This window comes from Cetorhinus maximus, chromosome 14 (genome assembly GCF_964194155.1).
Source record: "Cetorhinus maximus chromosome 14, sCetMax3.hap1.1, whole genome shotgun sequence".
Classification (NCBI taxonomy): Eukaryota; Metazoa; Chordata; class Chondrichthyes; order Lamniformes; family Cetorhinidae; genus Cetorhinus; species Cetorhinus maximus.
In genome coordinates this window covers 49,249,878-49,275,874 of record NC_135892.1, presented here as the reverse complement: position 1 = coordinate 49,275,874, position 25,997 = coordinate 49,249,878, and the positions used below count along the sequence as shown (strand labels likewise).

General features: G+C 42.0%; 1 protein-coding gene across 1 annotated transcript in view; it reads right to left on the bottom strand.

Moving 5' to 3' along the window:
- LOC144689638 (protein transport protein Sec23B) overlaps positions 1–25,997 on the bottom strand; it is a 64,503-nt gene that overhangs the window by 7,082 nt on the left and 31,424 nt on the right. Inside the window, exons 11-17 of the mRNA XM_078556880.1 lie at positions 25,840–25,920; positions 25,374–25,463; positions 12,290–12,396; positions 8,985–9,138; positions 8,796–8,873; positions 7,105–7,266; positions 3,014–3,100 (exon numbers count right to left, since the gene is read on the bottom strand). Of these exons, the coding sequence (XP_078413006.1) occupies positions 3,014–3,100; positions 7,105–7,266; positions 8,796–8,873; positions 8,985–9,138; positions 12,290–12,396; positions 25,374–25,463; positions 25,840–25,920 (759 nt within the window). The remainder of the gene's footprint in view (positions 1–3,013; positions 3,101–7,104; positions 7,267–8,795; positions 8,874–8,984; positions 9,139–12,289; positions 12,397–25,373; positions 25,464–25,839; positions 25,921–25,997) is intronic.

Here is a 25,997-nt window from a genome sequence, read left to right as displayed (position 1 = left end):
AGTAATATTCAGCTCCTCTATTCTTCCTGTCAAAGTGCACAAGCCCACATTTTCCCACATTATATTCCATCTGCCAAGTTTTTTGCCCACTCACTTAACTGTCTATATCCCTCTGTAGACTCCTTGTGTCATCCTCACCACTTGCCTTTCCACCTATTTTTGTGTCATCTGCAAACTTGGCTTCCCTCATCTAAGTCATTAATAGATATTATAAATAATTGTGGCCCCAGCACTGATCCCTATGGCACTCCACTAGTTCCAGGTTGCCATCCTGAAAATGCCCCCCTAATCCCAACTCTGTCTTCTATTAGTTAGCCAATCCTCTATCCATGCTAATATACTACCCCCAACACCATGGGCTCTTATCTTATTAAGTGGCCTAATGTCTAACGTGCGGTACCTTATCCAATGCCTTTTGGAAATCCAAATATATTACATCCGCTGGTTCCCCTTTATCTATCCTACTTCTTACCTCCTCAAAGAATTCTAATAAATTTGGCAGGCATGATTTCCCCTTCATGAAGCCATGCTGACTCTGCTTGATTATATTATGTCTTTCTAAATGCTCTGCTATTACATTTTTTATAATAGACTTTAACATTTTCCCAATTACAGATGTTAAGCCAACTGGTTTTTTCTCTCTCCCTTTTTGAATAAGGGTATTACATTGGCAGTTTTCCAATCCTCTGGGACTTTTCCAGAATTTAAGGATTCTTGGAAGATTACCAGTGCATCCACTATCTTTGTAGCTACTCCCTTTAATATCCTAGGATGCAACCCTTCAGGTCCAGGGGACTTATCGGCCTTTAGCCCCATTAATTTCCCTAGTACTTTTTCCCTAGCGATAGTTGTGTATTTATTTCCACCCCCTCTTATGCCCCTTGAATATTTAGTATTTTTGGAATGTTATTTGTGTCTTCTACCATGAAGACTGATACAAAGTATTTATTCAACTCCTCTGCCATTTCCTGGTTCCCCATTATTATTCCCACATCCTCATTCTCTAAGGGGCCTATGTTCACTTTGGCCTCTCTCTTCCTTTTTATATAGTTAAAAGAAGCTCTTACTGTCCGTTTTTATATTACTTGCTAGTTTATCCTCAAAGGTTTAGTTTCTCCCTGTTTATTTTTTTGGTCATCTTTTGTTAGTTTTTATAACTTTTCCCAATCCTGTGGCTTACCACTAATCTTTGCCACATTGTATGTTTTTTCTTTCAACTTGATACTGTCCTTAACTTAGTCGAGGCATATAAGAGCTGAAAGGTTATCCTAGAACTGTATAAAACACCAGTTAAGGCATAGCTACATACTACATGCAGTTCTGGTCACTGCACTATAGGAAAGCTGTGACAGCACTTGAGGGGGTAAAGAGGAGATTTACAAAGATGTTGCCTGGACTGGAGAATTTTAGCTATGAGGAAAGGTTGGATAGGTTGTTTTCTTTGAAACAGAGGAGGCTGAGGGAAGATGTAATTGAGATGCATAAGATTATGAGGGATCTAGATAGAGTGGATAAGCTGGCCTTATTCTCCTTGATTGAGGGGTCCATAGCCAGGGGCATAGATTTAGAGTTAGGATCTAGGAGGTTTAGAGCAAAAGTTTTACCCTCATTAAGAAGGTGTTGGGGATCTGGAACCCATAGCCTGAAAAAGATGGTAGAGGCAAAAAAACCCTCAACATTTAAGTTTTTCTTATATATTGTTTCATGGAATGTGAGCATGGCTGGCAAGGCCAGCATTTGTTGCCTATCCCTAATTGCTCTCGAAGTGGTGGTGATAAACCATCTTCTTGAACGACAGCAGCTCATCTGGTGTGGATACGACTACAGTGCCGTTAGGGAGTTCCAGGATTTTGACCCAGTGACAGTAATGGCAATATAGTTGCAATTCAGGATGCTTGGAGCTTGGAGAGGAAACTTGTAGGTGGTGCTGTTCCAATGCGTTTGCTGCCCTTGCCCTTCTAGATGGTAGAGGTTGCGTGATTGTTGCAGTGCATCTTGTAGATGCTGCCACTGTGTGTCAATGGCGGTGGGAGTGAATGTTTAAGATAGTGGATGGGGTGCCAATCAAGCAGGCTGCTTTGTCCTGGATGGTGTTGAACTTCGAGTGTTGTTGGAGCTGTACTAATTCAGAAAGAGTGTATTTCATCACACTCCTGACTTGTGCCTTGTAGATGGTGGACAGGCTTTGAGGAGTCAGGAGATGGGTTACTTGCCACAGAATTCCCAATCTCTGACCTGCTCTTGTAGCCACAGTATCAATATGGCTGGTCAATGGCAACCCCCAGGATGTTAATGGTCAGGGATTCGGTGATGGTAATGCCACTGAGTGTCATGGGGAGATGGTTTGATTTTTTTTCTTGTTGGAGATGATCATTGCCTGGAACTTGTGTGAAATGAATGTTAGTTGCTGCTTATCAGCCCAAGGCTGAATGTTGTGCAGGTCTTACTGCATACAGACATGGACCGTTTCATTAATACTTGGTTGCACCAAGAGTGCTGTTCCAAAAGTACTTGGATATGCATTTGAAGCGCCATAACCTAGAAGGTCACGGACCAAGATTTGCAAGGTAGGATTAGGCTGTATGGCTCCTTGCCAGCTGGCGAGGACACAATGGATTGAATAGGTTCCTTCCATGCTGCAAATTTCAATGATTACATAAATATATTTAGTTTCCTGCATCCAATGATAAATAAAAAGATTTGTTCATGATTTGATGCTTTTGTATTTCTATCATTTTATGTATAAAGCAATTCCATATACTTTATTTTAATTATATTTCCAACAACACATAGCACTGTTTAAAAATAAATACCTGGAGCTTTCTTAAGGTAGATCTGTGAAATTAGTCCTCCAGCTGATTACTGTTTGGAAATAAGACCCTTACCAAAAATTAGTGAAACTTGGCCTATCAAGCTGGATGCAGACTTTAGAGGGATTGACTGAGTTTTCAGAAAAACAAACACCAGAAACCCAGTGTAGACATTTTCTAAAATTATTTCATTGAATACTAACCTCTCCATGATAGATAACAATCTGGAAGAAAGTGTCCATGAGGAGTATTCGGTCTGGTAAGATGCTGCTACTGTCTAAAAGCACTGGCTGAAGACAAGAATGAATGAATGATTACCATCATTACTTAAGATAAACAAGACCTCTGTTACGCAAATACTTATATATATATTTTGTTCTGCAGAAAAAGTAAGCTCTCAAGCATGCTCCAACAGAGATGGAGGATGCAAGGATTAGGGTGGGTACCTCAATTATTTCCTTTGGAACACCGCTGGCAGGATGGTGTGCACCCTTGCCATCAACTAATTTACTTAATTCTTCAAGCAGACACCTGGGACACTAGGATCTTAAACCTAAACAAAGGAAACTACAGTATGAGGGTCAAATTGGCTGTGGTAGATTGGGAAACTACATTAAGAGGTATCATGATAGACAGGCAATGGCTTGCATTTAAAGAATTCATAAATGGTTTACAACAAATTGATATTCCTTCAAGGCACAAAAATCCAACAGGAAAGATGATCCAACCATGGTTATCAAGAGAAGTTAAAATTCGTATTAGATCAAAGGAAGAAGCTTATAAAGTTGTCAAAAAAAGTAGTATGCTTGAGGATTAGGTACATTTTAGAATTCAGCAAAGGAGAACTGATAAAGAAAACAGAATATGAAAATAAACTATCCAGAAATGTAAAACAGACTGTAAAAGCTTCTGTAGATACGTAAAAAGGAAAAGATTACCAAAGACAATATGGGCCCACTACAGGTAGAGATAGAATTTTTAATGGGGAATAAGGAAATGACAGAGAAACTAAACAAATGCTGTGTGTCTGTCTTCATGGAGGAAAAGACAAAAAATTCCCAGGAACATTAGAGAATCAAGGGACTAGTGACAATGAGGAACTGAAAGAAATTAGTATTAAAAGTAATATTTGGAGAAGTAAAAGGGACTGAAAGTCGATGAATCTCATGGATCGGATGATCTACATCCTAAATTATTGAACGAGGTTGTTGTAGAGAAAGCAGATGCATTGGAGGTCATCTTCCAAAATTCTATAGATTCTGGAACAGTTCCTGCAGATTGGGAGGTAGCAAATGTAACCCTACTATTTAAGAAAGGAGGGACAGAGAAAATGGGGAACTACAGACCTGTTAGCCTGGCATCAGTAGTAGGGAAAATGCTAGAATCTATTATAAGGGATGTGATAACGGGACATTTAGAAAATAATGGTAAGATTGGACAGAGTCAACATGGGTTTATGAAAGGGAAATTATGTTTGACAAAACCATTAAAAAAGTTTTTTGAGGATGTAACTAGCAGGATAAGGGGGAAACCAGTGGATTTGATGTATATGGATTTTCGGAAGTTTATCAGGTCCCACACAGAAGCTGAGTAAGCAAAATTAGAGCACATGATGTTGGGGGATAATATACTGGCATAGATTGAGTATTGGTTAATGGACAGAAAACAGAATAGGAATAAATGGGTCATTCTCAGGTTGACAGGCTGTGACTAGTGGGGTTCTGTAAGGATCAGTGCTTGGGCCTCAGCTATTCACAATCTATATCAATGATTTTGATGTGGGGACCAAATGTAATATTTTCAAGTTTGCTGATGACACAAAACTAGGCGGAAATGCGAGTTGTGAGGAGGATGCAAAGAGGCTTCAAGGGGATTTAGACAGGCTAAGTGAGTGGGCAAGAACATGGCAAATGGGATATAATGTGGAAAAATGTGAAGTTATCCACTTTGGTAGGAAATGCAGAGTATTTCTGAAACGGTGCGAAATTGGGAAGTGTTGATGCACAAAGGGACCTGGGTGTCCTTGTTCATAAGTCACTAAAAGCTAAATTGCAGGTGCAGTAAGCAATTAGGAAGGCCAGTGGTATACTGGCCTTTATTGCAACAGGATTTGTGTAAAGAAATCTTGCTGCAATTATATAGCCAAAAACAAAAAGTGTAAAATCTTCTGTAGGTATGTAAAATGGAAAAGATTAGTGAAGACAAATGTGAGCCCGTTACAGGTAGAGACAGCAGAATTTACAATGGGGAATAATGAAATTCCAGAGAAACTAAACAAATACCGTGTGTCTGTCTTCACGGAGGAAGGCACAAAAACCTCCCAGGAACACTAGAGAACCAAGGAACTGGTGAGAATGAGAGACTGAAAGAAATTGGTATTAGTAAAAATGTGGTACTGGAGAAATTAATGGGACTGAAAGTTGATAAATCCCATGGAACTGATGAGGCCATACCTGGCATATTGGGTACAGTTTTGATCGCCTTAGGATATACTTGCCATAAGAGGGAGTGCAATGAAGGCTCACCAGACTGATCTCTGGGATGCTGGTATTGTCTAATGAGGAGAGATTGAGGGGACGGGGCCTTATTATCGAGAGCTGAGAAGAATGAGAGATGATCTCACTGAAGCATACAGAATTCTTACAGGTTACAATGGGGTGGATGCAGGAAGGACATTTACCTGGCTAGCGGGGGGGCATCTAGAACCAGGGGAAAATGTCTCAGAATAAGAGGTAGACCATTCAGGACAGAGATGAGGAGTATATTCACTGAGTATATTCAAGACAGATATCAATAGATTTCTAGATAGTAAAGATATCAAGGGACGTGAGGATAGTATGGGAAAATGGCATTGTGGTAGAAAATCAGCCATAATCTAGATGAATGGCAGAGCCGGCTCAAAGGGCCGAATGGCCTATTCCTGCTCTTATTTTCTATGTTTCTGTCTACAAGACACAAATCAGGAGTTGGATGGAATACTCTCCACTTGCCTGGATGAGTGCATCCAGGACAAAGCAGCCCACTTGATTGGCACCCCATCCACCACCTTAAAATATTCACCCCTCTACCACTGATGCACAGTGGCAACAGTGTGTACTATCTACAGGAAATACTGCAACAACTCACCAAGGCTCCTACAACAGCACCTTCTAAACTCATGATCTCTACCACCTAGGACAAGGGCAGCGGATGCATCGGAACACCGCCACCCGCAACTTTCCCTCCAAGCCACAAACCATTCTGATTTAGAATTATATCACCGTTCCTTCACTGTCGCGGGGTCAAAATCCTGGAACTCCCTCCCTAACAGCACTGTGGGTGTACCTACACCACATGGCCTGCAGCGGTTCAAAGCAGCAACTCACTGCCACCTTCTCAAGGACAATTAGGGATGGGCAATAAATGCTGACCTAGCCAGTGATGCCCATATCCTGTGAATGAATAAAGAAGGGGCACAAATATAAACTGATGGAAAAAAAACAATAAGCTACTCAGAACATTTCCCTAGAATACAGTATGCAATATGCAACATGATATGTAACAACTTACATACATTCCAATTTTCCTTTCCGCAACGGTTTTTTTTCTGGACTACAGCTTTAAAGGCTCTAGTCCCCTCAGTTATCTTGTCTAAGTGGCCATTGTCATGTGTTCGCCTCAAAATGAATGACTACAGGGACAGGTATCACAATTAAGCTGCAACCCATCAATGCATATGCAGTTCTACCATGAGCTGATGATAACAATCAGGATCAACAACCCCAACTCTTTCCCTTTTAATAACCCTGGTGCAGAGGCCTACGATATGTCGTACTGTCATTCTGGCTGAGATCAGGTAAAACCGACAAACCAAGGATCTTCCAGGCTTCCAAGAGCAAAATACTGCGGATGGTGGAAATCTGAAATAGGTTTCAAAGTCTCCTATCTTCCGTCCTATTACAGACCTTCCCTTTTGTTATTTTTCCCCACCCTCCTCTTCTTTGATTGACTTAACATGTTACATTTCTAACTTTTCCCAGTTCGGATGAAAGGTCATGAACCTGAAACATTAACTCTATTTCTCTTACCACAAACACTGCCAGACCTAATTAGAGTGTTCCCTGCATTTTCTGTTTTTATCTTACAGGCTTCAATTGTTTTAAACTGTGCCACATAAAAGTTGTTCATGTAAGACATATGTAGGATAAGCCTTTTAAGCATAAAGCTTCAGGACTCAGTTATATAAAATCTTTCACTTATGGAATAAACTTGGTATTAACAACTTTTTATGCATTACTTATGCACTAAATCTCACCTCGGGCGGTCCATAGAAAGAGTAAGAATAGAGAATAGGCTGAATCATGATGAGAGACTGTGTTAGATCTTGTCGCATGAAATGATGGCGGTAGTAGGACGACTCATCAGGGCTATTATTGAAAACTTGAAGAAAAGGGGACCTTCTCAGGTGGAACATAAACTAAAGTGACAAACAAAAAAAAAGTTAGTTAAGGCATCACAGGATAAGTCATAATACATTTGTACCCCTATGAAATACCTCACAAGAAAGGGGTCTAGGATGAGCTTTAGTTTGACAGAATTAGAGTCTAAAAGAAGGAAAGATCCCTATCCCAGCTGTTTGGCTGAGCAGATCTTTCTGTTGAGGAGCCATGGTGTGATGGGTATCCTCAAGGCAGAGAGTCTGAACTGAAATAAAAGAAACCTCGCAAGAGTGATTTCTAGTTATCAAGTGTCTTCCTGGGTGGAGCTTATTTTCTAAAGGACCATCCCTCATTCAAAGAGACTCTCCTATTCAGAATACCTTTCTTGAGATCTATTTGTCATTGAGTGTTTCTGAATTAAGGAGGAAGTAGAGGGTTGGATAAGCACCTCACATTGACATTCAAAGTTTTTAATAAGTTCTATAGGCGACTGCTGAGCTATTCCTTCAATACTAGAATTGACCCTGTTACATAGACACAGTAGACAGAGCTTGCTATTTATCCCCCATTTTTCCTGACCCATATGGTGTTACAGTCCCTTTCCCAAATAGTTATTCATGGAAGAATATTTTGATAGACCATTCACCCACATTGAAAGGGGATGAAATCACACCACAACCATTCTTTTACCCACCAGATGTTCAAGTTCAAGTTCTTAAGCTTTGCGGGAGAGCCACTAGTTAAATAAAAGTTGGATCTCTGATTTAGCCCCTTCCTTAGGATAACTAACATTCCACTGCAGCTATGACTGAGATCAGCTAACTCAGCACAGCCCAGTGACTGAGTCTGGGATAGCTCGAGTCTGTAGTGCTCAGTATTACATCATAGAATGGTTACAGCGCAGGAGGCCATTTAGTCCATGAAGTCCATGCTGGCTCTCTGCAAAAACAACTTCCCCTGCCACTTCCCCGCAAGCCTTCCAATTTATTTTCTTTCCAGAAAGAGGTCCAGTTCCCTTTTGAATGCCAGGATTGAATTTACCTCCAACACACTCTCAGGCAGTGTATTCCAGATCCTAGCCATCAGCTGTGTAAAAAGATTTTCCTCATGTCACCATTGCTTCTTTTGCCAATTTCCTTAAATCTGTGCCCTCTGGTTCTCGGATCTTCCACCAATGGGAACGGTTTCTCGCTATCTACTCTGTCCAGTCTCCTCATGAGTTTGCATACCTCTATCAAATCTCCTCTCAATCTTACCTTCTCCAGTCCCAGCTTCTCCCATAGAATACAATTACCACCTGATTCAACAGAGAGCTTTCATGTTTAAAAAGCATTATTAGAAGTAATTAATTGTGCTCTCAAAAAAGTTCTCTTCACCTATCTGAAGGTGGCCACAACTGAATCTTTAAGAATTGGCTTTGTGAAAGAACTACAGTGTTTCACAAATATCTCCTCGTTTAAGGACATTTTCTCAGATTATCCCATCAGTCTGAAGAACGCTTCTCTTTGCATTTTAGGATTATCGTTTTATATAACTGCCAAACTAATCATTTTAATATCGTATTTACCTGTGGATAAAGGGAGAATGTTTCTGAAAGTCTGAAGGAGTTAGGATCATCTTTGTGGAACTGGCCAAACTTTTGACACTGATGGAAAAAGAGACAGAAAATAATTAACAGGGTTAAAGTTGGTGCAGTCTTGATTTAAAATGAGTCAACTGCCTTTTTAGATTCAATACAGGTACTTGATGTCCTTACCAGTCGGATTAGTTGCCTGTCCAACCAACGAAGTACGTCAGGGCCTTCCTCGGACTCAGCCCTAAAAACTCCCAGTCTTGCCATCAGCACAGCTGATGCTTCCTGGTCAAATGCAGCTTCTATCTGCTGAAGTTGACTTTGTGCATCTGCCCAGCTAAAAATCAAAGCAAATATTAACAGCAGGCTAAATTTCACTCTGACCCCTCTGTTTCCAATCATTGGACTGAACTTCTACAAGGGGCATTGGGGCCCCAGCGTTAGAGTAAAAAGTGGGTCCCGAGCCGCACTTGCCGGCAGCAGGAGCTTCTGGGCAATTTTACCACAGGCAGCCTCCTAATTGGCCACCTGTGGGTCCCACTTCCAATTAAGGAGTAGGCAGGCTCCTGATGCTGCCAAGAGAGGCTCCCTGGGATTTTACCAGCCTCCCAGGAGCTGATAAATCCTGGCCATTGTTTTAGTCGTGAAGTTAGTTCATAACGTAATTACTATGAATCCAGCCCTTTATTTTCCAATTTAAAAGCGGAGTCAAGTAGCTTAAAAATGACCATTCTTTCTCCATTCTCCCTTGCGATGCCAGAACCAACCCTGTTGCATAGATACAGTTGAATAGCCAGATGGATTATATTAATGTAAGTTTACGGCAATGACAGGGAGGGAACTTTTTGGTGAGTTCTCGAAGTCTAGTTTTGATCTCTCTTCTATCAACACTAATCACAAATTATATGGAGGAGGGCACTGGTTTTCCTTTTGGGCACCCACGTGGGAACGAAGTTGGATTACTTAGCTAAGGCAATCCCATCGGTCTAGGGGTCCAGTCTTCTGTTTTATGGCAGGCCTGTTTAGACTGCGAGTATTATGAGGGCAGACCCACATAGGAACAGAACAAGGGGAACAAGGAGGTCAACACTCACATGCATGGGAAGCAAACCCGTGCTACTGGCATTATTCTGAACCACAACCCAGCCATCTAACTAGCTGAGCTAACTGGCCCGACCCCCACAAAAATATAGATTTGTGGGTTCCTTGGCATTAATCCTATGTTTTTCTTCTACCAAGCTCTTGCTGAATCTAATGATGCTATGCTTCTCTACCTGCTTAACGCCCAGCTCATTAAATTATTCACATTCGCATTGTCTCGCAGATGTCTTATTTATTTGATTTTGCTTATTATGCATATTATCTCACATTAAGATCATCTCTACCATTTAAACATCTCCTTTTCTCCATTTAAGTGATATTAAAAAAGAAAAAGACTTGCATTTAAATAGCACTTATCACAGCCACCAGATGTCACAAAGTGCTTTACAGTCAATGAGGTACTTATTTTGAAATATAGTCACTGTTGTAATGTAGGAGACACAGCAGCCAATTTTGCACAAAACAAGCTCTCACAAACAGCAATATAATAATGACCAAATAATCTGTTTTTGTAATGTTGAGTGAGGGATAATTATTGGCCTTGACACTGGGGATAACTCCCCTGAGCTTCTCGAAGAAACAGTGTCATGGGATCTACCAAAGCAAGCAGGTGGGGCCTTGGTTTAGTCTTTCATCTGAAAGATGGCACCTCTGGCAGTGCAGCACTCCATCAATACCGCACTGGAGTGTCAGCCTCAATTTTAGTGCTCAATTCCTGAAATAAGACTTGAACCTAGAACCTTGTGACTCAGAGTGCTATCAACTGAGCCACAACTGACATTACTGAATTCTATTTGTATATCTAAGTGTGCATGTGTATGTGAGTGCTTTCCCCTCCCTGTTCTGTTTGTTATGTTCCTTTTAAAATGATTTAATCTGTAAAATGCTGCAGTTCTGATTAGAGTCCTGCTTTATGGGCACTCTCTGGCCCACCCATGGGCTCCCCAGGAGTAATAGCAGCCCTCATCGTAATGGCACTGCCTCCTGCTTTCAGTGGGTGACGGGACTTCTGCCCCTTCCTCAACATTCAGCCAAAATTTAAATTATATTAATTTGCTATTATCGATCCAGGTGACAAACATAAGGGGGACTAACACAATACAGAACTGTATAAGCTATTTAAGTACTGGTACATATTTTTAGTGTAGAATTATTTGTACTAATACTAGAAACAGCCGCCATGTCTACAACAGAGATAGTTTAGGATTAACGTATCAAATCTGTGTAAAAAGTTAGAAAAGCAAAATATTGGACTAGATCTCAAGAAATTTAATTACAAGTTGAAACTGGTCACACTCAGAAAATGGCCCATAATTTTGGCTAGAATGTGTTACAGCCTATCCAAACAAAGCAGGTGGGATGATTTTGAGATTTAATGCTACAATTTAGAAAGACTGATTCACAGAACGGAACAGACTTTCGCTGCAAAACTTATACAGAGAGAACTTTAAAATGTCAAGAAACAGATACGCTGTAACCCCTCAAATCTGGAACTCTGAAATCAGGAAATAACACTTGTCTGGGATTTTCTTTTGAGCGTGCATGCAATTCCAAGGCTGGCTACTTGTACCATTGCAACAATGTTAACATAATGGCCAGAATAGCTGTAAATAGTACCTCCGGAGCTTTTCCGTGCACTACTCTAATGGCCTTTGTCAAGGACAAGTGCCTCTAACATATCCAAGCAGTGGAGTAGTGGAGACAGAAGAGGATGCAGTCAAAGAATTATGTTTCAAGGACGTTTTTGAGATGGGCAGGGATATATTTCAAGCACGGTAATCAGTTCATGTTGTCTTTCACTGACCCCCCCCCGCCAGTTGCCAGTCCTTGGCCCATTTACATATTTCTGTGGTTCAGAGTTGCTAACATCACACATCTTCCTGGCTCAGTGGCCTGCCCTCCCGGTTTTTCACGCAGTCAGTCTGCCAGTGTCAAGTTGTGCCACAAATATCCAGGGCCTGCTCAGCACTCACCGATAAATGTGTTTTCTAATGTTAAAGAGCCAGTACTTTGGAAACATGGAAAGCACAGTATTTGGATAAATAAAACAATTTTTATTACTGCTTTATAATATTTTGTCAGTTTTATATCTCAGGACATATTTATATCCAGTTCACATACTTATGGTTAGGTACTCTAACATCATTTCAAAATCCAGAAATACTTGGTTCAAAGCATTCCAATTAGAGAGGTTACAGCGTAATGATGTTTGGAGATTATTGGAGTGTCAGACACCTACAAAATTAACACATCTGAGTGCAACTTAAGTTAAAGAATTACTATTGAGAAGTAAAGTAAATTTTAAAGCATAATCCAAGCATTATAAGACAGAAATTAAAGATGCTACATTATATACTTATGCATTAGAGGACCTGCAGCAAACTTACTTTCTGGCTACTGTAGTAACTCGGATGCGTCTCTGACCGCTGGAATGCTGGTAATGGGTGACAAACTGAATAGCACCACGTCCACCCTGAGGAATTGGTGCATTATGCTGCAAAATAACATAAGCAGAACAGAAAGTTATATCACGGTAAATCAAACAGCACTTTTAAATTTAAGTGTGTCTGTTAGAATCGACAGAACTCATTAGTTTTCTGGGCTTAGTTAGCATACTGATGCACACAATCAATGGAGCCATTACATAACATGGTACATTTGAATGTTGAATAATATTCTTAATTCTTCACTTCTTAAGCACTACTGACAACCATGAAACCACCAGCATTCCAACCTGCACCATAGCTAAACCTGTTTTCTTTAGACACATCCACATCTGAAAGGGCAAATTCTTGGGAATGTAATCGAAAGTTAGTAAATTTATATCAGCTGAAAGCTACCCATGGAAATTTGAGAACTTTGCGGCTGTCATTACTAACCTTAAACACTGAAGTGGGGTAATGAAATAATTAGATATTAAAACTGTTATTAAGATGTTCATTAACAACTTTAAAAGTAGACAAATGTAGTTATTAGCATTAATAGCTTTAAGTGTAGTTGTGAGAGCTCTTACTAAGCATGATGGTAAATATAGCCAACATATAGGCATGAAGACCATAAGACATAGGAGCAGAAATCAGGCCATTCGGCCCATCAAGTCTGCTCCGCCATTCAATCATGGCTGATAAGTTTCTCAACCCCATTCTCCTGCCTTCTCCCCGTAACCTTTGATTCCCTTACCAATCAAGAACCTATCTATCTCGGTCTTAAATACACTCAATGACCTGGCCTCCACAGCCGTCTGTGGCAATGAATTCCATAGATTCACCACTCTCTGGCTAAAGAAGTTTCTCCTCATCTCTGTTCTAAAAGGTCTTCCCTTTACTCTGAGGCTGTGCCCTCGGGTCCTAGTCTCTCCTACTAATGGAAACATCTTCCCCACGTCCACTCTATCCAGGCCCCTCAGTATTATGTAAGTTTCAATCAGATCCCCCCCTCAGCCTTCTAAACTCCATTGAGTATAGACCCAGAGTCCTCAAACGTTCCTCATATGTTAAGATTTTCATTCCTGGGATCAATCTCGTGAACCTCCTCTTGACCCTCTCCAGGGCCAGCACATCCTTCCTGAGATTCGGGGCCCAAAATTGCTCACAATATTCTACATGTGATCTGACCAGAGCCTTATAAAGCCTCAGCAGCACATCCCTGATTTTATATTCTAGTCCTCTTAAAATAAATGCCAACATTGCATTTGTCTTCCTAACTACCAACTCAACCTGCAAGTTAACCTTAAGAGAATCCTGGACTAGGACTCCCAGGTCCCTTTGCGCTCCAGATTTCTGAATTCTCTCCCCATTTAGAAAATAGTCTATGCCTCTATTCTTCCTACCAAAGTGCATGACTCCACACTTCCCCACGTTGTATTCCATCTGCCACTTCTTTGCCCATTCTCCTAACCTGTCCAAATCCTTCTGCAGCCTCCCCGCCTCCTCAATACTACCTGTCCCTCCACCTATCTTTGTATCATCCGCAAACTTAGCCAGGATGCCCTCAGTTCCTTCATCTAGATCATCAATGTATAAACTGAAAAGTTGTGGTCCCAACACTGACCCCTGCGGAACTCCACTAGTCACCAGCCGCCATCCTGAGAAGGACCCCCTTATCCCCACTCTCTGCCTCCTGCCAGACAGCCAATCTTCTATCCATGCTAGTAACTTGCCTCTAACACCATGGGCTCTTATCTTACTGAGCAGCCTCCTGTGCGACACCTTGTCAAAGGCCTTCTGGAAGTCCAAGTAGATAACATCCATTGGCTCTCCTTTATCTAATATACTCGTTACCTCCTCAAAGAATTCTAACAGATTTGTCAGGCATGACCTACCTTGATGAAACCATGCTGACTTTGCCCGATTTTACCATGCACTTCCAAGTATTCTGAAATCTCATCCTTAATAATGGACTCTAAAATCTTACCGACGACCGAGGTCAGGCTAATCGGCCTGTAATTTCCCGTCTTTTGCCTCACTCCCTTCTTAAACATGGGGGTTACATTAGCGATTTTCCAGTCCTCTGGGACTCTCCCTGACTCCAGTGATTTCTGAAAGATCACCACTAACGCCTCCACTATCTCTTCAGCTATCTCCTTCAGAGCTCTGAGGTGTAATCCATCTGGTCCAGGTGATTTATCCACCTACAGACCTTTCAGTTTTCCTAGCACCTTCTCCTTGGTAATGGCCACCATACTTACCTCTGCCCCCCCAACTCTCTCGAACTTTGGGGATGTTACTCGTGTCTTCCACTGTGAAGACTGATGCAAAGTACCTATTCAGTTCCTCCACCATTTCTTTGTTCCCCACTACTACTTCTCCAGCGTCATTTTCCAGCGGCCCAATGTCCACTTTTGCCTTTCTCTTACTCTTTATATATCTAAAAAAACTCTTGCAATCTTCTTTTGTATTACTGTCTAGTTTACCCTCATATTTAATCTTCTCCCTCCTCATGTCTTTTTAAGTTGTCCTCTGTTGGTCTTTGTAGGCTTCCCAATCCCCTGGTTTCCCACTGCTCTTCGCCGCATGAAGGGTACTGTGGGAACCCAACTAACAACCACAAGTCATATAACTTAATGACCTTCACAGGGTGGGTAAACAAACGTTAGAGTGATAAGAGCACAGACTGGGTGGCATTAGAACCGAGGCATTTCTCAGCCTCCCAGTGAGATAATGAGACATCTCCTGCTCATTACGTATGTAACTGGAGATTGTACTAGGCAGTATAGTGAAATGTGATAACCGAAATATTTAAATATGCTACGCAGCCTTTGAATCGAGGAGTCAAACTGTAGAACCAGGCTGTCCTCCCAGCAATTGCTTGAATAAAACCTTTGCTTGCTAGAAGCTCAGAGACTCAAGTGGTCTCATTTTTATGCCACAACACACACAGTGAAATCAATCAAACTGGAACAAAGGTCTGTGATCTGGTGGAAGGCAGAAAACTAAATAACAAAAGGAATGATGGTGCAAGGCAAAAGGAGACAGTAATGGGTCAAGAAACAAAAGATGGGTTTAGAGGCTCTGTAAATAGGAATAGCAGAATCATCAACAGCCGCTGTCAAAAAAAAAGGTGGAAGAGATTATGATCTGAAATTGTTGAACTCAATGTTGAGTACTCAAGGCATAGGTGCTGTTCTTCAAGCATACCTTGAGCTTCAATGGGACAGTAGAGAAGGTCAAGGACAGAGAGGTCAGAGTGGGAGTGGGGTGGAAAATTAAAACAACAGGCAACCAGAAGTTCAGGGTCACCGAAGCAAACAGAACGGAGGCGTTCCATAAAGCAGTCACTTGCTCTGAGCAGCAAATACAGGGAATGATCAGTCTTCAGCAAAGGGTTCAGATTCATGCCCTTACACCCCCATTTCAATGACCTCAACATGACGCTGAGGTCTTCTTCCATCATCTTTGCACCCACTTCTTTGGCCAAGAGTCTTCCCCTTGCACAGCAGCCCCTTTTGTCCATCTTCAGAATTCTCATCCCACCTGGACCCCTCCCACTGGCCTCTTACCCCCTCTTGATCTTTTCATTGAGAACTGTCAGCTGCTTCAATTTCTCTGATCCCCACACTCACTCTAACCTATCTTCCACTGAACTTTTGGAACTTTGTTCTTTCAGGTCCACCCCTTACATTGCCATTAAAGGTGCTGACAAATGTGATGCTGTTGTTTGGCAAACCAACCTCTACCTAGCAGAGGTTTAACAGCAACTCTGAACTTTCTCCTACCTCCCCCAGACCATGATTCACCATCAAACATCAAGCCATCACTTTCAAGATTGTCACTGACCTCATCTCTGGAAACTTTCCCTCCATGGCCTCCAATCTAATAGTTCCTCAACGCCATTCAGCATGTCTCAATCTCCTTCCCACGATCCACTGGACTGTCCATTATTTCAGCCTGCTCTTGTCCAAATAACTTACTTCTTTCTACCTCGACTATATTTTCTCCCCTGGAACAGTCTCTTCCTACCTTCATCCAGGAGTCTTCCAACGGCTTCCGTCACTTCAACAGTTTCCAGGCCCTGTCTCCTTTTCATCATGGACCAATTTCTCTACACCTCCATCCCTCACCAGGACAGCCTGAGGGCACTCCCTTCGTTGAACAGAGGCCAAAACAGGATTCATCCACCACCACCACTCTCCTCCACCCAGCTGAACTCGTTCTCACATTGAAAAACTTCTCCTTCAACTCCACTCACTTCACTAAATAAAAGGTATGGCTATGGGAACTTGTCTAGACATGTGGAATATTCTTTGTTCCACTCATACTTGGGTTCAATATTTCCTATGTTTTCTCCCCCCTCGGAGTGCACAGGCTTTGTTTAAGTGAGTGGCCCTTTTGAATACTTTTGTGCGGTCACTCACGCATGGTAACTGATAGGAGCTGACTTGCGGGTTACTGCATGGCCATGCAGCTTTGAGGGAACATTGCTCTCATCCAGTATTGGAAAATTTTGCTTCCAGTTTCCACCCTTCCCTTGCCTTCACATGGTCCAGCTCTTCCTTTCCTCAACATCTGTCTCCATTTCTGGGGATAGACTATCGACCAAGATTCACTATTAGCTCAGTGAATTCCACAGCTACTTTGACTACACTTCCTCCCAGGACTCTGCTCCAGTGTCTCAGTTTCTCCACCTGCTTCGCATCTGTTCTGACGATGCCACCTCCCATGCCAGTGCTTTCATTCTGTCTTCCTTTTTATTCGTCCAAGCATTCCCACACACCATGGTTGTGTCCGGTCCATTTCCTCCACTTCTGCCCTCATTTCGCCCCTTCCTCCCAGAACCACAACAAGGTTCCCCTTGTTCTCTACTTCCATTCCATCAGCCTACATGTTCAACAGATTTACACCATGTTAGTCACATCCAGTGTGATGGCACCATCACCTTTCAGATTCCAAAGGGGTCATTTCTTTTGTAACACCCTAGTCCATTCCCCAATCACCCCTAACACCTACTCCCTTTACCATCGGACCTTCCTATGCAATCGCAAAATGTGCAATGCCTGCCCTTTTACTTCCTACCTTCCCATCATCCAAGGTCCCACAAACTCCTTCCAGGTGAAACAGTGACTTAACTTGCACCTCTTTCAACTTAGTATACTGTATTTGCTGCTCACATTGCAGCCTCCTCTTTATTGGGGAGGCCAAACTGTTTGGGCAAATTTTTTGCACAATACCTCCGTTTAGTCCAGAAGAGTGATCCCAAGCTTTCAGCTGCCAGTCATTTTGATTCTCCGTCCTACTCCCAGTCTGACCTCAGCCTCCTATGCTTTTGCAACAAAGCTCAACATTAGCTTCAGATGAGGAGAAAAACCTCATCTTTCAATTAGAAACTCTATGGCCTTCTGGACTCAACATTGTGTTCAACAGTTTCAGATCGCAACCTCTATTCTCACTTTTCAGATGGCAGCCATTGGTGATAAGACTGTCATTCCCATTTACAGCTCCTCTAGATCCATCTTTTGTTTCTTTACTTGTCCTGTTATCATCTCCCTTTGACTTGCACCATCATCCCTTTTGTCATTTAATCTATTCTGTCTTCCACCCTATCACAGACCTTCTCTTTTGTTCTCCCCAACTACCCCACGCTGCACCACCACCCCCACCCCGCCTCCCATCAAAAAACCCTTTACCCTGCCTTTGTACTCATTTAAAACTATACATCTATCCTTTTTCAGTCAGGACAAAAGGTCATTGATCTGAAATGTCAATTGTTTCTCTTTGCAGATGTTGCCTGACCTGCTGAGCATTTCCAGCATTTGTTTTCATTTCAAATTTCCAGCATCTGAAATATTTTGCTTTTGTCACAAGTTGGTGCAGTTTTTGAGACAGCTCAAACCAAATCAATACCTTGCATCCATCGTACTATAATAAGAGAACTTGCATTTATTGTGCATCTTTCATGACATCCCAAACTGCTTCACAATGCTTTTTTTGACAATGTTGTCACTGTTGTTGTTCTTCTTATGTAGGTATATGCAGCAACCATCTGAACACCCCAAAGGTCCCACAAACTGCATTGAGATAAAAGCAAAATACTGCGGATGCTGGAAATTTGAAATGAAAACAAATGCTGGAAATGCTCAGCATTTACCACCATCAACACCCCTTTGTCCTGTTGTCTGTGACATCTTTGGAAATCTCTTCTTTGCCTCCACCTATCACTGGCCCTCTATCCAGCTCTACCTGTCCCACCCCACTCTATCAGCTGATATTTCACCTCATTTATCTATTTCCTTTGTCCTGATGAAGAGTCATATGGACTCGAAACGTCAACTGTGTTCCTCTCTGCAGATGCTGTCAGACCTGCTGAGTTTTTCCAGTTATTTTTGTTTTTGCATTGAGATAAACTTGTTTTTGGGAATGTTGGCCAGGCACAGAAGTGCCAAATATTATTATAGGCCTTTTACATCCACCAATCAAAGGACCTCAATTTAAAGTCTCAGCCAAAAGATAGCACCTCCAACAGTGCAGCCCTCCTTCAGTACTACACTGATGTCAGCCCAGAATTGTCTTCCATGTCCAAGCATTGAGCATGCAACCCTCTTACTCAGCCCAGAGTGCTACCATTAAACGAAGCAGACAATGATCCAAAACAACATCATGCAGTAATAAAGCACCTTTTATTCAGTAAAATGTCCCACCCCAAGGCACTTTATAGAAGTTTAATCTAATACCAAAGCAAAGAAGAAAACATTAGGTCAGGTGACCAAACCCTTGTCTAAAGAGGTAGGTTTTAAGCAGACTCAAAAGGAGGAGGGAGAGGTGGAGTGACTTAGGGTGGAAATCACAGAACATCAAGCATGGACAGCTGAAGGCACAACTGCCAATGGTGGGACGAAGCATGCGGTTGGAGTTGAAGAAACATTAACTTCTGCAGACCTACAAACCCGAGATAGGGAGGGGCAAAACAATGGAGGGATTTGAAGATAAGAGCAAAAATTTTAAAAATTGGGGTAAGGCAAGGAGGAAGCACTCCATGAACTATCACAGCCAGTACATGGACTGAACCCATGCAATTGGCATCATTCTGCACCACAGACTGGCCAGCTAGCCAACTGAGCTAACTGACCCCACAATCGCAGAGAATGGTTTCGATCCATTGACCTCTAGGTTATGGGCCCAGCACGCATCCGCTGTGCCACTCTGTTCTGTGATTGAAAGTTGCCATAGTCCCAGAGGACCATTAGAGAGAGACGGCTAGTGGTGAGTTTAACCTGAGGGTCACCACACCTCAGGCGAGGGGTGAGGTTGAGAAGGCGGGGCCTTCATGGATGACTTCAGCTGGTACAGGAATTAAACCCACGCCATTGATGTCACTCTGCGTCACAAACCAGCCGTCCAGCCAACTGAGCTAACCAATCCCCTTTAATGTGTTTTTTTTTTAATTTGAGGGGTTAAACAGAATGGCTCCAGTCCAGGAGGGGCAAGCTTGGGAACCAAATCCGGGCAGGGTGGATGTGGGCTGAAACCTGGTTCCAGCCCCTGGCTTGGTCACGACCCGGGCTGTAATTTCTATTAGTATCACACTGGAGTACCAGCCTGGGTTTTGTGCTTAAATCTCAATTCAGGTCAAAAAGCACACAGGTGATGGGAGAACCAAACTTGGTGCGAGTTAGGATATGGGCACAACTTTTGGATGAGCTTAAGTTTATGGAAGGCGAAAGATAGGAGGCCAGCCAGGAGAGCACTGAAATACAGCACAACACTTATTCGCATAGTTCAAACATACTACTTTAAAACTCTACAATCCTAAGCTAGTGCCATCTTACATGGGTTAGAACTCAGTTTGAGAGCAAAGTTTCCCAGTGTATTCGACCTGAATGTGGCACATTGGTATCACAGAATAGCTGATATCACAGGATAACAAAGTGTACATTCGTATCCAAGACTCCCTTCCGAAAAGTTCCCATTTCCGATACTTCCATAGCTGAAACTGGGTACTTTTCCCACAGGAAGCAAGGAAATGTACTCTTGTTCACCACTTCCTTTTGACGAGTTAATTGGCAGAAGCTCACAAACTTGTCACCTTCACTTATTCTTTACCAGAAAACAGTATATGGAAAGCTAATAGTGGGAAGGCAGAAAATGCAATGCAACATACTAGATTTTTTCTGTTTATAATTTTGCACTTGAATCTTAGCCAAAATATTTGAAACATAAATAACCTACCACTGTTTTTGCAAATCATGGGAACAAAAAGGAAGGTTGCAAATAGTAGCAAAACAACACAGTCCATTGAAGCAGTAATGCATGGCTCCATACCAGTGGTTACATGCTTCCCTCAACATCTTAATTGCAAATGCTTTCCTTTGGAAAGGAGCTCACCCTACGCCGAATGTATTCGCCTCCCAAAACTGAACTTGGCAGAAAACATTAGCCTAGCTGGTGCATCACCAGAGAAAAAAGCTAATAGTTAATGGGAAACACATGCAGTTAGCAAATGCTGTTACCGAGTACCAAGAAAATTATTTCAAATGATCAGAATACTTTAAAATAACCAATAAATTGATTCACAGCAATTAGAACTTGTGAAAATCTGATCAATAGCCAGCTATAATAACCAATACTAAACACAACTTAACCTCTTGTGATCACAAGAAATATATCTATGAGAATGGTGAGGGGGATGAATTTCGCCCATTGTAGATTTATTTTTTATTTATTTGTAATGTGAGCTTCACTGACAAGGCCAGTACTTATTGCTTTTGAGAAGGTGGTGGCAAGCCACCTTCTCCAATCGCTGTAGACCTTCTGCTGTAGGTAAACCCAAAGTGCTTTTAAGTAAAGAGATCCAGAGTTTTGACTCAGCAACCGTGAAGGAACAGCGATATATTTCCAAATCAGAATGGTGCAAGACCCAGAGGGATATTACCTTGTGCCTGCTGTTCTTGTTCTTCTAGGTTATAGAGGTCATAGGCTTGGAAGCTGCTCTTGAAGGAGCCTCAGCAAGTTTCTGCAATGCATCTTGTAAATGGTACACACTGTAACTACAGTTCCAGTCATGGAGGAATTGAATATTTAAGGTGGCGAATGGGGTGCCAATCAAGCGGGCTGTTTTGTCCTGGATGGTGTCTAGCTTCTCAAATGTTGTTGGAGCTGCACTCACCCAGGCAAGCAGAGAGTATTCCATCACACTCCGGACTTGTGCCTTGTAAATGGTGGACAGGTTTTGGGGGGCCAGGACAGGAGTTACCTGCTGCAGAATTCCCAGTGTCTGACCTGCACTTTTGTTCAGAGTATTTATGTTGCTGGTCCAGTTTAGTTTTTGGTCAATGGTGACCCCAGTTGTTGGTCAGGATTTCAGTGATGGTAATACCATTGAATGTCAAGGGGAGATGGTTAGATTCTCTTATAACACTTAAGTGATAAGTAAGAGTCATACAACACATCAGCCCAAGCCTCAATGTTGTCCAGATCTTGCTGTTAACGGGAATGGACTGCTTCAGTAACTGAGTAGCTGCAAATGGAACTGAATACGGTGCAATCATCAGTGAATATCCCCACTTCTGACATCGCGATGGAGGGAAGGTCATTGATGAAGCAGCCGAAGATGGTTGAGCATGGCCACTATCCTGAGGAACTCCAGCAGCAATGTTTCGGGGCTGAGGCGATTGTGGTTGTTGGAGGCCAATCATCTTCCTTTGTGCTAGGTATGACATCAGCCAGTGGAGAGTTTTCCCCAAATCCCACTAACTTCAATTTTACAAGGGCTCCATGATATTGACTTGGTCAAACGCTACCTCCTCAATGTCGAGGGAAATTACTCATCTCACCATGGGAATTCAGCTCTTTTGCTCACATTTGGATTAAACTTATAATGAGATTTGGAACCAATTGGTCCTGGAGGAACTTGAACTGAGCATCAGTGAGTAAGTTATTGATGAATAAGTGCCACTTGATAGCCTGGTCAATGACAACTTCTATCACTTTTCTGATGATTGAGAGTAGATTGATGGGATGGTAATTGGCCGGATTGGATTTGTCCTGCTTTTTGTGGAAAGGGCATACTCGGGCCGTTTTTCCACGTTGCTGGGTAGATGCTGGTATTGTATCCATACTGGAACAGCTTAGCTAGGGGCGCAGCTAGTTATGTAGCACTAGTCTTCAGCACTACAGCTGGGCCCACAGACCATCCAAGAAAACCTTGATTCTCTGCATTACAACATCCAAAACAAGACAATTTGATTCTACTGGGAGATTTTAATGCCACAGTTGGATGCAACTACACTGTCTGGAAGGGCACCATTGGGAAAAAAAGCCTGGGGAAATCAAAAACCAACAGTCTCCTTCTCCTCACCAAGTGCATTGAATATGGGTTCACCATCACCACCACACTCTTCCACCAGAAAGATAAATATAAAACAATGTGGAAACATCTCTGATCCAAGCAGCTGCATCTTCTGAATTATATCATTCTCCAAGCCTGGGATAGGAAGGATGCGTACATCATCCGAGCCATTCAGAGTGCAAACGACTGCTGGACAGGCCATAGACCTGTACGTTCCACCAGGAGCATACACCTAGCACCCAAACACAGAAGATATCCAGGAGAAGATTTAACATTCACATTATCCAGGATATAAAAACAACAGAACGATTCCAGGTATAAAACTTTCTTCCCATCTTGCTCTCTCAGGCTCCAGTGATGTCAATACGGAAGGGCTTTGGGGCAAGATCAAATCTGTGATCTAAGACACATGCACCCAGATCGTGGGCTTGAATCTTGTGGGCACCAAGACTGGTTCAACAAGAATGCGAAATAAATATGCAAATATATGATCAGAAATGCCAAGCCTTTATCATGTCAAAATTACCCTACAACACATCAGAAACAAGAATACTTATTACTCATATCTGAAGCATAGAGAATGGAGAAGCAACGAAAGTGGAAGGAGAGCAAAACCCTGGCTCAAGAACTTCCCCTTCCTCAGGGTAACTCTTGTTTTAGGCTCAAGGTTTCTACCGAGTAGTGCCATCCCACTGATACTGATCCTTACATCCCAAGGAAACGGACAGGTTGTAGCTCTGCTCGCAGCTTGTCATTCCACCAAGATCGTTCCGGTTAAAACCTGCACAAAAGTGAGCCTGCTACACTGATCTGGGCAGATCTGGAGGGGCGAAGCTCTATTAAAATACACGCTTCAAGTCCTCAAAAGCCGGATGAATCAAGCACATATACACATCAATAGCTGTGAAGGTGGATGAAAGCTGTAGTGGAATTTATGCTCTCCAGTAGTCATAACTTGCCATGCCTTTAGATAAAGATTGCCAACCCAACAAGTTTGTGCGGTTGTCGACTGCCTCATTGATTTCTTCATGTTAAAAGATGACCCTGCAAAGGACACCAAAAAGCCCTACAGCGATGGACAAGTGGCGTCGGAGGCAGGACTGTGTATGTGGAGATCTCTAGTCACAAGTCTACATGTAGGTGGATGCCTGATGGTCGCTGAACTCTTGGATTTAGGGCAGAAATAGCTACCCAGCAGCAGCATCCACAACTGAGCAGTCCTTTTTAGGGTCCCCTCTGCTCACCTCACTTGAGGAAGGGGCTAGAAAAGGTGCCCCAAACATTGGCAGTCCCAAACTGTCCCGACAGGGGACAAACAAACCATGAAGCCTGGTAGATATCATCCTGATTTCCAGGGTCTGACAACGACAATGGTTCAGTTAAGATATAATTAGGTGATGTCAATGGATTTACCACCACTGCCATACTTTGAAGACCTCTCCAAAAGTTGATCACTTTTTGCATTCATCTTAATTTGCTACTTGACCGATTGCACACACTCCCTTAATCTAATCTCTTGGTTTACCTCAAAGCAGTGCTCCAGGTTTACCTCATTTATACTGTTTCCGTATTTTGTACACTTCTACAAGATCAGTCGCCTCCTTTCAAGACCCAAAAATCAGATTATTGCTAGTCTTTCCTGCTAACTCAACCCTTGGACACATGTGATCACCATGGACACAAGGGAACCTCTTCGCTGCACTGCCTTCCAGGCTTAAATGTTTTATGTTGTGAGTAAAACTGAGCATAATACTCAAGCTATAGTTTAACTAGTTACTTATTTGATGTTTGTGGACTCTTGCTACATGCAAACTGATTACCACATTTATCTCAGAACAACAGGGACAATGAATAGATCTCATTTTTAAAAAAAAATGAACAACAGGCTTTAAACTAAAAGGGAATCCATTCATAGTGAAGTGCTTTAGAATCCCCTGAGGATGAAAAAGATGCAAGCCCTTTTCTTTCACATGCCGCCACTCTGGTGATATTATCCAACTCCTTCTATAGCTCCCTGGCTCCTTCCTCCAACTCAGCGGATACTAATTTAGGATCGACAAATTCAACCAGTTGGCATTGGTTTTCTGAATCAAAATTTTATGTATAGAAACATAAGAACAGGAGGCCATTCAGCCCTTGAGCTATTCCACCATTCAATGAGATCATGGCTGATCTACAACCTGGCTTTGCCCCATGCCCTTTAATACCTTTAATTATCAAAAGTATCCATCAATCTGTTTTAAAATTAACAATTAATTTAGCATTAATTGCCATTTGAGGGAGAGTTACAAATTCCACCCCTTTGTTTTATTTTCCTAATTTCACTCCTGAAAGGCCGAGCTCTAATTTTTTAAAACTATGCCCCTTAGTCCTAGACTCCCCAACCAGAGAAAGTAGTTTCTAACTACCCTTATCTATTCCCCATAATATCTTGAATATATTAGAATCAGACACGTGAGATATTTCACACATTATTTCTTAGATTCTCTTATTACAGAAGTGAAATTGTGTTCTTTTCTTTAGCCAATTTCTTACCACATCAGGCTTTTGCCTTGGATTCTCAGTCCTTTCAGTTTAGTAGTAGACTTTCATGAGAAACTTCAGCAAGGCTTGTAAATGGAAGAAATTTCCATCCTGAGATTTTTGCATGAAAGAGAGAAAGAGAGAGGGAGAGAGCTCACCAAGGCTCACCTGATTTACTACTTCAAGGTAGATTCCCAGTGTAGTGCAGGGATCCAAACTGCAAACTTTCCACTGGCATGTACCACCTATACCCAGCTCCTAAAAGAACAAAAGACTGTGAAACTTATTCAAATACATGTCTGTTCCAATCATCCATATACTCTTCAAACTCAGTAAAAAGAAATCCTGGGCACACAAACCTGCTGCAAAAAAAAAGATTAGTTACTTCAAATAATCTTCAAGTACAGCAACATTTGCATTGATTAGAAAATTTAGAAAAAATGTAAAGTACTCTTAAATGGTTTATAATTTTAACCTGCTTTCACACTCTATGTAGAGAATCTAAACATTTATTTCCCCTTTCTACTCAGTGATCAGCTGGTCATTTAAAAACAAAATATTAGCTCCATTTTAACTAATGATGCCAGATAGTTATGTATTCCATGTACCTATATAAAATAAGCTCAAAACTTACATTTTCAGACACAGAAGGGCCTTTGGAGTTCAGAGACACACAGGTCCCAATTGCACCAGCAATCTTCAGTTCTCTAGTTGTCTAAAGGAAATAAATTATTTTAGAGGCGGAAGTCAGTGTCAGTGAATCTACATAATCCTCCCCCACAGATATGTTCC